Source organism: Rhinolophus ferrumequinum, chromosome 15 (assembly GCF_004115265.2).
Source record: "Rhinolophus ferrumequinum isolate MPI-CBG mRhiFer1 chromosome 15, mRhiFer1_v1.p, whole genome shotgun sequence".
NCBI lineage: Eukaryota > Metazoa > Chordata > Mammalia > Chiroptera > Rhinolophidae > Rhinolophus > Rhinolophus ferrumequinum.
In genome coordinates, this window is record NC_046298.1 from 27298360 (window position 1) to 27310644 (window position 12285).

General features: G+C 43.8%; 1 protein-coding gene across 1 annotated transcript in view; it reads right to left on the minus strand.

Annotated features, from left to right (window-relative positions):
* Positions 1-9700, minus strand: part of PKD1L2 (polycystin 1 like 2) — a 64327-nt gene extending 54627 nt beyond the window's left edge. Inside the window, 5 exon segments of the mRNA XM_033129226.1 lie at positions 1927-2094; positions 2096-2120; positions 4884-4997; positions 6697-6936; positions 9400-9700. Coding sequence (XP_032985117.1) covers positions 1927-2094; positions 2096-2120; positions 4884-4997; positions 6697-6936; positions 9400-9700 — 848 coding nt within the window.
* Positions 9701-12285: the final 2585 nt, after the last annotated feature.

A 12285-nucleotide genomic window follows, 5' to 3' on the forward strand; every position in this document is an offset into this window, starting at 1 on the left:
CCGTCCTGCTGGGGCACCCTGCAGGGCAGAATGGAGCTTACCCAAGGCCCAGATAGGACTTTGAAATGTTATGGATTGGATTCAGCTGCTATCAGGCTGGGGCAGTAACTGTTCCCTGCAGGATGTGGGGTAGTGCCCTCAGGCCCCGACTCGTGTGCTGTGTATCCAGCAGGCGCCTAACATCCTGAGCTGTGTTCCACGCCAGACAGTCCTGGCTTGCATCACTGTGCTGCCACTTACCAGCTACGTGGCTTAGGCAACCCTACCTGTACTTGGAGAATTAGTAGGAGCCACATGTGTAATTTAAAATTTTCTAATAGCCACATTGTAAAAAGTGAAAAACAGGTGAAATTCATTTTAATAATTTATTTTCTTTAAGCTGATGTATCCAATTTCGATGTGTAATCAATATGAAAAGTTATTACTGAGATGTTTTACATTCTTTTTTGGGGGTGAAGGGGAACTAAGTCTTCAAAATGTATTTTATATTTATAGTGTATCTGAGTTGAGAACAGCCACATTTCAATTGCTCAGTAGCTCATGTGATGAGTGGCTGTTACTTAGATGGTATAACTCTAGCTCATAGGGTTGTTGTGAGGATTAAGTGAGATATTATACATGAAAGTTGCTTGGCTGGACTATTAATAATGCTATTATTATTTTTATTATTCTTACCAACAAAAAGCATTCTCACACCCAGTGGAGCATCTTCTTCACTCTATTACCGACTCCTCGAACAATGACCCAGGAGAGAGATCCTACACAGAGCCAAGCAGAAAAGACCCAGCTCTCCATGACTCTTCATGTGGCCTCCATAATGAGACACTGGTGAGCACCAATCCCTCCCATTGCTGTACATATGCCCCTTTGTACTGGGGCTCTGCCATTCCTTCCATCAACAGGTGGAGTCTATTTCTCCACCTGTTGAATCTGGGGTTGGCCATGAAACTTGCTTTGGGTCATTAGAAAAAGGGCCATTGCTATGGAAGGCAGTGTAGAGGTTCCTCAAAAAATTACGAATAGAATTACCATATGACCCAGCAATCCTTCTCCTGCGTATTTACCCAAAAAATCTGAAAACATTTATACATAAAGACAAGTGTGCTCCAATGTTTATTGCAGCTTTATTTACGGTGGCCAAGACATGGAAACAACCAAAATGTCCTTCGATAGATGAATGGATAAAGAAGTTGTGGTATATATACACACAATGGAATACTATTCAGTGGTAAGAAAAGATGAAATAGGACCATTTGTGACAACATGGATGGATCTTGAGATTATAATGCTAAGTGAATAAGTCAGACAGAAAAAGCAGAGAACCATATGATTTCACTGATATGTGGTATATGAACCAAAAACAACAAAAGAACAAGACAAACAAATGAGAAAGAAAACCTCATAGACACAGACAATAGTTTAGTGGTTACCAGAGGGTAAGGGGGGTGGGGGGTGGGAGATGAGGCTAAAGGGGATCAAATATATGGTGATGGAAGGAGAACTGACTCTGGGTGGTGAACACACTATGGGACTTATAGATGACGTAATACAGAATTGTAAACCCTGAAATCTATGTAACTTTACTAACAATTGTCACCCCAAAAACTTTAATTAAAAAAAAAGAAAAGAGAAAAGAGAAAGGGCCACAAGTAGAGATTTGAACTATGCTTGCAATTGGGTCTTGCTCTCACTCCCTTCTGCCACCACACAAGCGAGCCAAGCGAGCCTGTTGGGTGATGAGCAACACGTGCCTTTAGCCGTTATCCTGCTGACCACCAGCCGTGTAAGCAAGGCCTTCCTAGGCCACCCAGCCCCAGCTGAGCCAATCCCTATACGAAAAGCCACCTAGCTAATATGAAGAACCGTGGGAAATAATAAATACCGTAAGCCACTAAGTTTTAGGATGCTTCGTTAATGCAGCAAAACTTCACTGACACATCCTGACTCAAGGCTCAGAGATTCCTCTTACCTGGGGGTGGGGGGTAGTAAGGATCAAAAGTGTGGCCATCTCCCATACCAATTATACAGGACAAGTTTCCGACATAGGGAAAGAGGAGCCACGTCAGGGAAATGGTGACATTGTCAAAGATGAAACTCATTGGAGACCGTCAGCTGCAGGCCTGTACATGACAACACAAAAGGCTGTATGCCATTGCAAAGCAAAATTGCCTGTTTCTGTTTAAAACCGGCTCTTTTGTCCACCTGTCCTTCATGTTTACGTGGGGCTTTTAAAGTTTTTTTAAATTTAATATTTTTTAAAGGTCTTTTGAATTTTATTTTGTATCATTAGGCAATACATGACCAAGATACAGAATTTGAAATTTATAAAAGGGTATACAGCGAAAAGAAAGCTCCTCCGCTGCACTGCCATACCTCGGCCCCTCAATTCTGCTCCCCAGAGACAACTACTATTATCAGTATCCTGGGTCACCGTCCAGAGATACCTACGCATTCACAAGCACGTACGTACTTTTCTATTTATATAAATCGTGCATACGATAGCCATTATTTGACCCCTTCCATTTTGTACTTTTCTATTTATATAAATCGTGCATACGATAGCCATTATTTGACCCCTTCCATTTTGTACTTTTCTATTTATATAAATCGTGCATACGATAGCCATTATTTGACCCCTTCCATTTTTTTTCACTTAGTATATGTTGGAGATGGTTCTATGTAAATTCAGTTAGAGCTGCCTTGTTCTTTTTAATAGCTGCACAATGTACCATAATTTATTTAACCACGATTCTATTGATTGTCCAAATGTGTATTATAATGTTTAAAAAGACAAAGCACCTTTAAGAAAATCTGCTTGGCTAAGGTGGCCAATGAATCATTGTAAGTCATTTAGTGCACATTAAATTTTACAAAACCTTGAGATTCAAAAGTTGACATGGAAGATGGGGTGGGAGGTACAATTTGCTGGGTCTTCACACAGCCGCGGGCTAATTTGTAAAGCGTAGTCTTTTGGTTTCTGAGCACAAAGGAGAAGGGAAAAGGTTTAAGAAGCTGAATGTAGATGAAAAGGACTTTCTTGAGCTAGTCAGAAAGCCGTGGAGGTCCTGATTCACAGCTACCTGAGGAAAGTCAGGGTGCAGCTAGGCCCTCCTGGGCACAGTGGTGGGTGTGGGGTGGGGCCGGGGGACCACTGGATAAAGTCCCCCCCTTCACAAATCAAAAAGTAATTGAGATCAGAACGCACTGATTCACAAGGGGACAGGATATTTGAAATCAAAGTTGGGGCTGAAAATTTGGTCCATGGATTATCCGACCCCACTCACCCACTTCCCTAAGCTACACATTTGTCCAATGACAGCAACCCTGGGACTGGCAGATCTCCAAAGGGCACTCTTTGGCCATTAGCAAAACCACCAAGTGGAAAGCACTGCCAAAACACGTGGCTTCCTCTTCCCAGAAAATAGAATTGAGACACCTCACTCAGTCTGATACCACCCAAGCACATCCAGTAAACCAATGTTGCTGGTAAAACTTGTCTTCCATGCCACCCTCGCTTTCTGTACCCTCTGTTCTATGCGGTCCTTTCTTCTCCTATACCCAAGAACCCTCCTCTCCTGGATGACCTCAGGGGAACTCAACGTTCCCTGACTCATCTTTTCCCGTCAGAGCTCCTTGCAGCATTACGCATGCCCTCAATAGAAGCTGCTGTTCTGGCCACTTGTTAATGTGTTGGACAATGGCATAATCTGGTTTCACAGCTGTAGAGGAAATTGGTGCTCTCATATGCTGTTAATAGCAATATAAATCAATATAGGGCTTTTGGAGGGTAATTTGGCAGTATCTGTTAACATTTAAAATGCACACACTGTGACCCAGCATTTCCACTACTAGGGAACTCTTCTCTTCAAAATAATCCCAGGCAAATGTCAAGATATGTACACAAGAATTCATAACAGAGCACTGCAGAGTGGTGTGTAACAACAAAAAATGGGAAGCAACCCTTATATCCATCAATAGGGGAACCGTTTAAATAAATTTTGACATAATCTTATGATGGGATACTACTTCATCATTAAAAGAATAAGGTAGTGACTTGGAGAGATATCCAGGATGTATTATTAAGTGAAAAAAATGAGTCGTAGACTAAGAGATTTTACATGATTATATTTTTATAAAAATATACATATATAACATACACAGCCATGTCTATGAAAACATTTTTAAAAGCCTGGAAGAATTTAAACAGTTAACAGTGGCTTCCTTGTGGGACTAGGATTGTAGAATTGAAGGGAGGGATTTTTCTTCCTTGATTTATAAAATGTTTATAAATTGTGGTTTTATGGGTTATTTTTATGGTTTTCAAGATTTGTAAAAAGTCCGTGTGTGTTCTGAAACGGCAGTCTATGTGAAGGGTGGCAGTTGGGTGGCTGTGGCACGTGCGGGAGATCTTCTGACTCCTTTCAATCAAGTAGCCATTATTTGACACCTTCCATTTTTTTTCACTTAGTATATGTTGGAGATGGTTCTATATAAATCCAGTTAGAGCTGCCTTGTTCTTTTTAATAGCTGCACAGTGTACCATAATTTATTTAACCACGATTCTATTGATTGTCCAAATGTTTGGTTTTGTCTGTTTACTGGATCACCCCAAGAAATTTAATTTGAAGGGTCCTGGGGCTAAAAAAAAAAATGTTTTCAAACTTCTGGCTTGACAGTTCATTTCTGCAACAGGACCTGCAAACACTTTACCCCCCAAACTAAGCCAGGTGGCTGAGCAGGCCACAGGACTGCAGTTTTGCGTGAGGAATTAGAACATAGCAGATCATCCCCCACAGGTGGCTGCTCCGTCTGCTCCGAGCGGGGCTGGACTTGGCTTGGAAATAAGGAGGGAATTTACACACCTGGGCACATTGGGGACTTACCTTCCCAACACTGGTATTGCACCCATAGGTAGCTGCCCCAGATGGGGCACAGGTCTCCAAAGAAGGTCCCATTTGCTGCCACCTGGCATGCCTAAAGCCCCTGGACTTGGCCTGGGAAATGCCCACATCCCAGAAGAAGCAGGAAGGACATAAAGGGATAGGTTCAGACAAAGAAGAATGACCTCACATTCATTCATTCATTCATTCATTCACTCACCATCCACCCAATAAATATCTGTTGGTGTCTCCTGAAGACCAGGCATTGTGCTAGGTACTAGGAGAGAAGTAGGATTCCTGCCCTCAAGTAGCTCAGGGTCCAGCACAGCAGTTCTCAGTCTTCAGAATGTACCGGAATGCCCTGGAGGACCCGTGAAAACACAGACTTCCATTCCCCACCCGCGCGATTCTGAGTCAGTAGATGGGGAGGGCCCCTTGAGAATTTGCTTTTCTAATAAGCTCCCGGGAGGTGTTCATGCGGCTGGCCCAGGTACTCCACTTTGAGAACCACATGTCCAGTGGCAGCTAGTCCAATGGTCTAAAGCTGAAACCTACACCCTGAGAACTGGCAAAGAGAGGACGAGATTAGGAAACCTGTAGCTCCAGCGATATCAGGTGCCCACAGCAGGGAGAGGCCAGGCCAGAAACTTCAGGGTCATCCTAATACCTCTCCTTCCTGCTTATGTAGGTGAATGAAATGTCTAGAGCGAGGCCTGGGAGAAAGGACAGGCAGGTGCTAAGACCCTGGTTTCCTCCTTGGCTCGCAGCAGACCACCTGCTTCCCCGGGACCCTGCAGGCCCAAGAGCAGTCCTGGCACCAGAGAGGAGAGGCTCCCTGTGTCCTGGAGGATAAAGGTTTCTGAGGCCTTCGCATCCCCCAGGAGGGTGCAGAGAGCCCCCACAATCCCTGAAATGGAATCATTGCCACGGGGTACGTGCAGTTCAGAGGCAAATTTAATCTGATTTAGAAAAAGAAGGTCCTAGAGAAACTCTCCCATGTGAACAACAGATGCCACCAGGAACATTTGTTCAGCATTATTCACAATAGCAAGGATTAAGACAAAGCCCAGACGGCTTTCAACAGAGGAAGAGACAAATTGTGGCATAGTTATTCAACAGACGAAATGGATAACCTAGCACAACATGTATCAAGATGGATAGTACACCTCAGAAACATAATGTTCAGGAAGAAAAACAACCCACAAAAAGATAAAGAATGAAAAGAGAAAAAAAGTAAAGAGAAAGTACATTGCAGATCACACATACCCTATGATACCATGCAATGTTTAGGGGTACAATGCATAGAAGGCAGCAATAAAAAACCACACATGTGATTCATAAACGGAATTCATGACAGGAGCCGACCAGGGAGGGCTTGACAGGAGCGTCGGCTTTATATCTAATGTATTTGTTCCTTTAATGAGGGAATCTTAAGCAAATATGGCATACTGTTAAGATTTGACAAAATGGGTAGTGGGTCTGTGGGAGTTCATTGAAAAATGATTTTTATTCTTGTCTATGTTTCAAGTATTTCAAAGAATTTTAAAAATTAAATTTAAAAAAGGAAGCGATGTTTCTTGCACCCAGGTTGGGTGGGGAGCAAAATGCCCACCTGACCCACTGGGGTCCGGTGAAGGGGTGAGCTCCAGCTCCCTTGCTACCCTTCTCAGGGTTGTGGACAGAGGCTGGCCAGTTTACCCATGTTGGAGGCTCAAGGTCAGATATGAAGATTGTTTGAGCCTCTCAGAACCCTTTGCTGGGCAGAGGGCTCCAGGAGCTGCCCTGAATTCACGGCCAGAGCTGCAGAGCCCTACCTCCACTTCATTCTTGACGCTGACCCAGCTGCATTCTTCCTCCAGGTCCGAGGGGTGTCCAGTGTCCTGGGTGCAATCATGGGGAGTCTGGTGCCCACAGAACTTATCCTGGATCTGGATGACCTCCCCCGAGCCACAGTTTATGGTGGCACTGAGGCCCTTATAGGCCAGACTCTGGCCGACACCTGTGCAAAGGTAAGATGACACCTTAGGAGGGCTGATGGTCACGGATGGGCAAGTGCCTGGTGGATGGGAAGTGGATGGGTTTCAGAGGTCAGGACTGTGAGATGCAGGGACACAGTGGCAGCTGACTCAGCAGGGGTGAGAGGTTGGCTCTAGAGCCAAACTGCCCGTGGGTCAGGTCCAACCCAGCCATGCACTGGCTGTGTGACCCTCTGCAAATTACTTAGCTTCTCTGTGTCTCCGCTTCTCTGTAGGAGGCAGTCCATACCACACCCCGTAGGGTCACTATGAGGATTAAATGAGTTTGTACATGCAGAGTAAGGGCTATACAAGTGGCAACTGTTTCTACCTATTTCAAGTACCTTCCTTGAGTCTTATCTAAAAAGAATGCCTGGCACATAATAGATGGTCAACTAGCATTTGCTGAATGAATGAGTGATTTTAGTGAGTCTTCCTACTAGTCCTATGAACTGAGCTATTGCAAACATCAGGCTCAGTGGGTTACTGTGCCAAGACCCCACTCCAACTTGCTCCTAGCACATGGTCCACACTCAAAAAACATTTGTTGAAAAAGAATGACCTGGCTCAGGTGTGCACAGCCAGAAAGTGGGAAATGCTGAATTCAAACTAGGCTTATCTGCCTGGTAGAAATGCCACAGATTAGGGGTTGCCACAGAGTATAGACCAAAATCTGTGTTCATTTTCTATAATCTAAAAAAGAGCATAGAAGTGTGCCACAGGATGTTAAAAGGTGTTCCACACAGAAGAGAGGCCCTTGTCAAACATATCTGGGCAGTGCTAGGTTAAATGGAGGCAGTTTTGTTACTTTAGGACTCTTCAGTGCCTCGAATACACTGATGTGACTCTTGAAGAAGCGCGTGTGTGGTGTTTCCAGGACACTAGCAATCTGGAAAACACTAGGTATAAAATATTTACTGTGAAGACTCAAAAATATATTAATGTTTTTAAAAGAAAAGAAATCCATACAAATGGTTTAAAAAAAATTCAAAGAGTTCAAAACTATAAACTGAAACCATCGTTCCTCTCTCATCCTATGGACTGCTCCCATTATTGTTATGTTTGTGAGTTGTTCCAGGCTGGATTTTTCTAGATATCAGCATCCATGAGTGCCGGAAGTCTGTTTGCACCAGTGCCATCATTACTGCACACGATGCTCTGTCCTTTTTCTTCTTAGGAAACATTACCTATGGGAGGTTTTTACGTACCAGCCTCCTCAGAGCTACTTCGTTTTCTGCAACATCCAAGCAGACTCCCTTGAACGTTTCATTTTTAATTTTTAATTTATTTTATTTCTCATGTACAGTTGACATTCAGTGAAGATTTTCAGTAGACACAAGTCCTTAAACTGCATATGAATGGATGTGCAGTGTACGGAAACCCGCCATTGCTGCGTCTACAAAGCAAGAAACCATTCAAGAGACGTTGCTGGAAGACATATGGCAGAATTCACATCCCTTGGCTGTGAGTTTCCCAAAATGAGCTTCCCCGACTGCTCCTTTATTAAAGCATTTCCACCCACTCTGGTATATTTCTGCAGTATATTTAGCCAAGACCAAGTTATCCGTTTCTAACACCCAGTCGTTTCTACGGGGCAGTGTGACACAGTGGGACCCTGGCTCAAGACCTCCCTCCCTTTCACGAGCTGTGTCGTTTGGAGCAAGGCATTTCCTCTCTCTGGACTTCATTTCCCTCACCCATAAAATAAGAGCAGCAATGCCTACTTCATGGGGCAGGTGTAAGGATTAAATGTGAATGTTCACTTGTCCATTGTTTGATATATATAGGCACCAGAAAAACAAAAAATTGTCACAATATATGGTTCCTTCCCTTGAAGACCCTCATTGTCTAGGGGGGATGATGCCTAAATAACTGAGGGCTGTCATAGAGATGGGGACAAAGTCCTACAGGTGCACTGAGAAGGTCTCCCCTGGTTGTACTGGGGTTGGAGGAAGGAGCCCTCAGAGTAAAGGATAAGTGAGTGTCCAGGAGGCCCATTAAAATGAGACTAACGTGAACTGAGCCACTCTAAGCACTTGATCTGCTTCAGCCTCATACGGTGGGCGGCGGGGGTGGGAAGACATGTGGAAATGCTTTGAAAATAGCTTAGTAATTATTTCCCTAGACTCAGTTTTATCCTCTGTAAAATAGGGACAAGAGTAATGATCTGCTCGGTTATTGTAAGGATTCCATGTGATAACGGACACAAAGCACTCAGGATAGTGCAGAGCACTATCCTATCAAGAACCGAAGAAGTCATAGGTGGTAGCATTAGGTCCATGCAAAGAAATGCAAGTTTCCAGAGTGTCAACTGTGTGCCAGATTCTGTGGCTAGGTGCTGTGCATGAATGTTTTAATTTGATGCCCAAAACAACCAAAGAGGAGGGTATCCTTCCCATGGGACTTGGGACATATTAGTGTGCTCTGTGGAGCTCAAGCTCTGGGTAGGAAGCGATGGTGAGGATTGCAGCCACAAGTTCCAACGCAGTTATCACAGCACCTACTGTCTGTGGGTCCATTCTGAGCTGAGTTCTCTATGAGTCCAATCCACCATTCCTTGTCTTGGGAGATGTGCTTCCATAGAAACTGCTGGGTGCCTTCATCACGAATAAAGAACAAATGGCCTCCTCACGCCTCACACCAGTTCTGGGCGCTGTAGAAGGAGCAGCCAAGAGGCACAAATTTATAGCAAGAATCTCTGAAAGCCACTTGGTTCTTAGAACAACAGCTGCCCTCCTCCAGCTTAGCAGTAGTGGTCATAAACCCCAGCGCGAGCCCCGGGAGTACCAGGCTTGCTGTGCTCATCCTTGAACCACTGCTGGAGAGTCTGGAGCTCAGTCCTTCACAATGCTCTTACCTTCACAGCCATCTGCCAGCCATCCTTCCTTCTCTCTTTGCATCTAATAATAGCGACTACCTCTTGTTTAAGAAACAAAGACTCAGGATGAATGTGTCTGCAGTTTTGCTTCCACCAGCTCTTTGTTTAATGCCAGTTCCAAATCCAATTAATTTGCAAAATGGTCTTCTAGAGGAAGATAAATCTGCTATATCACCTGTCTGCTTGTCATTCAGTCAACTGTTAGCTTCTGATAAAAATTCTTTGCTATTGGTTTTATGTCATTACCCTTGAAAGACAAATGCTTCATTAGAAGCTGTCAGCATGTGAGAAGTACGTGATTAAAAAAAATGGCAGAAAAGTTAGAGTTAATGGGATTGCAAAAAAAAAACAAAACAAGTCGCACTCATATCCAATTTTATTGTCTAGAATGGCTGCTGTGCCCAAATGATAATCATATTCTTCCCAGCGTGGCTTAAATCCTAATGGAGATTTTTCTCCCTCCTCTCTGATTCATCACATCATTAGTCATGCTTGTTAAAGAGTAAAAATTTCCTACAAAATTTATTTGATGTCATCATGAAAATAAGCTTTTAAAACTTCAAACCTTCCCCTCCTCATCCAATGTCTAAACCGTCCAGGTGGGTGTCCATGGTCTACGGATCAAGGTCAAATTTCGTAGCTTTGTGTACAAAGCTCTGTATGAACTGACCCCTGACAATTATTTCCAAACACTCCTCCTCCCACCCCAAAATGTGGAGAACCAGGCTCTCTTACTCATTGCCAATGGAACTGTAAGTTGGTACAACCTCTATGGTAGAGAGTGTGACAAAATCTATCAAAATGTAAAAAGCACAAGCTCTGTGATGCAGCAATTCCACTTCTAGGAATTTCACCTACAGATAAATTCATATACGGATGTGAAATGCCGTATGTTATTCATTGCAGAACTTTATAAGAAGGAAAAACTGGAAACAACCTAAATGTCCATTGATAGGAAACCAGTTAACAAAATGTGGTACATCCTACATACCCACTGAAAAATGAACAAAATCTTAGTCTACAAATTTGGAAGGATCGCTACGATTTTTACTAATATTAAAAGCAAAGTAGGGCCGGCCCGGTGGCTCAGGCGGTTGGAGCTCCATGCTCCTAACTCCGAGGGCTGCCGGTTCGATTCCCACATGGGCCAGTGGGCTCTCAACCACAAGGTTGCCAGTTCGATTCCTCGAGTCCCGCGGGGGATGGTGGGCAGCGCCCCCTGCGACTAACAAAGGCAACAGAACCTGGGGCTGGGCTGGGCTGCGCCCTCCGCGGCTAGGACTGAAAGGACAACAACTTAACTTGGAAAAAAGTCCTGGAAGTACACACTGTTCCCCAATAAAGTCCTGTTCCCCTTCCCCAATAAAATCTTTAAAAAAAAAAAAAAAAAGCAAAGTATGAGACCTTGTTGATGGCCTAATGCCATTTACATAAAAACATATATGAATATTTATCTGTATGTATATAATATATATCTCTTAAAGGACATGCAAGAGTCTGGCCATTGTTGTTGCCTGGGTGGTGGGGGCCTAGGTGAGTGGGAGACAGAAGAGGAAGCAGACTTGTTTCACTGGCCACCTTTTGTAGCTTTCCTGTTTTGTGCCATGCAAATATATTACCTGTTCAAAAAAAATAAATTCTTCAAAGGAAAAACATCTCCTGGGCCTCTCGTCTCCCCCACAAGCTCAACGTCACAGCTCTTCCTATCATAATTAATTGCTCCTGACCTTTCTGTCCCACCTCTGGGTGGTCCCCTCAACCAGGAACCCCTTTCTCCGTAGTCCTTCCCTGATCACCTTCAAGATTCAGCCCAATTTTACTAACTTTGTAGAACTTGCCTTATGTAATACGCTTCTCTCCTCTGCATTTTGTTTTTCTTTTTTAATACCAGCTTTACTAAGATATAATCCACATGCCATACAATTCACCCATTTAAAGTATTCAAGCCAAGGTTTTTCAGTTGATTCACAAGGTTGTATAACCATCACAACGATCACTTTTAGAACATTTTCATCACACCAAAAGGAAATTCATTAGCAGTCACACCCCATATCCTCCTCCCCCCAGCTCCTGACAACCACGAATTGACTTTCTGTCTCTGAATTTGCCTGTTCCAGACATTTTATGTAAATGCAATCATACATATGGTGAGGACTTTTTTGTGACTGGCTTCTTTCACTTTAGTATAGTGTTTTCAAGGTTCATCCATGTTGTAGCATGTATCAGTGATTCATTCCTTTTTGTTTTGTTTTGGCACTCAATAAAAGTTCCTTCTTTTATTGAGCCACCGGGCCGGACCGGTGGCTCAGGTGGTTAGAGTTCCATGCGCCTAACTCCAAAGGCTGCCGGTTCGATTCCCACATGGGCCATTGGGCTCTCAACCACAAGGTTGCCGGTTCAATTCTTCGAGTCCCGCAAGGGATGGTGGGCTGTGCCCCCTGCAACTAGCCACGGCAACTGGACCTGGAGCTGAGCTGCACCCTCCACAACTAAGACTGAAAGGACAACTTGA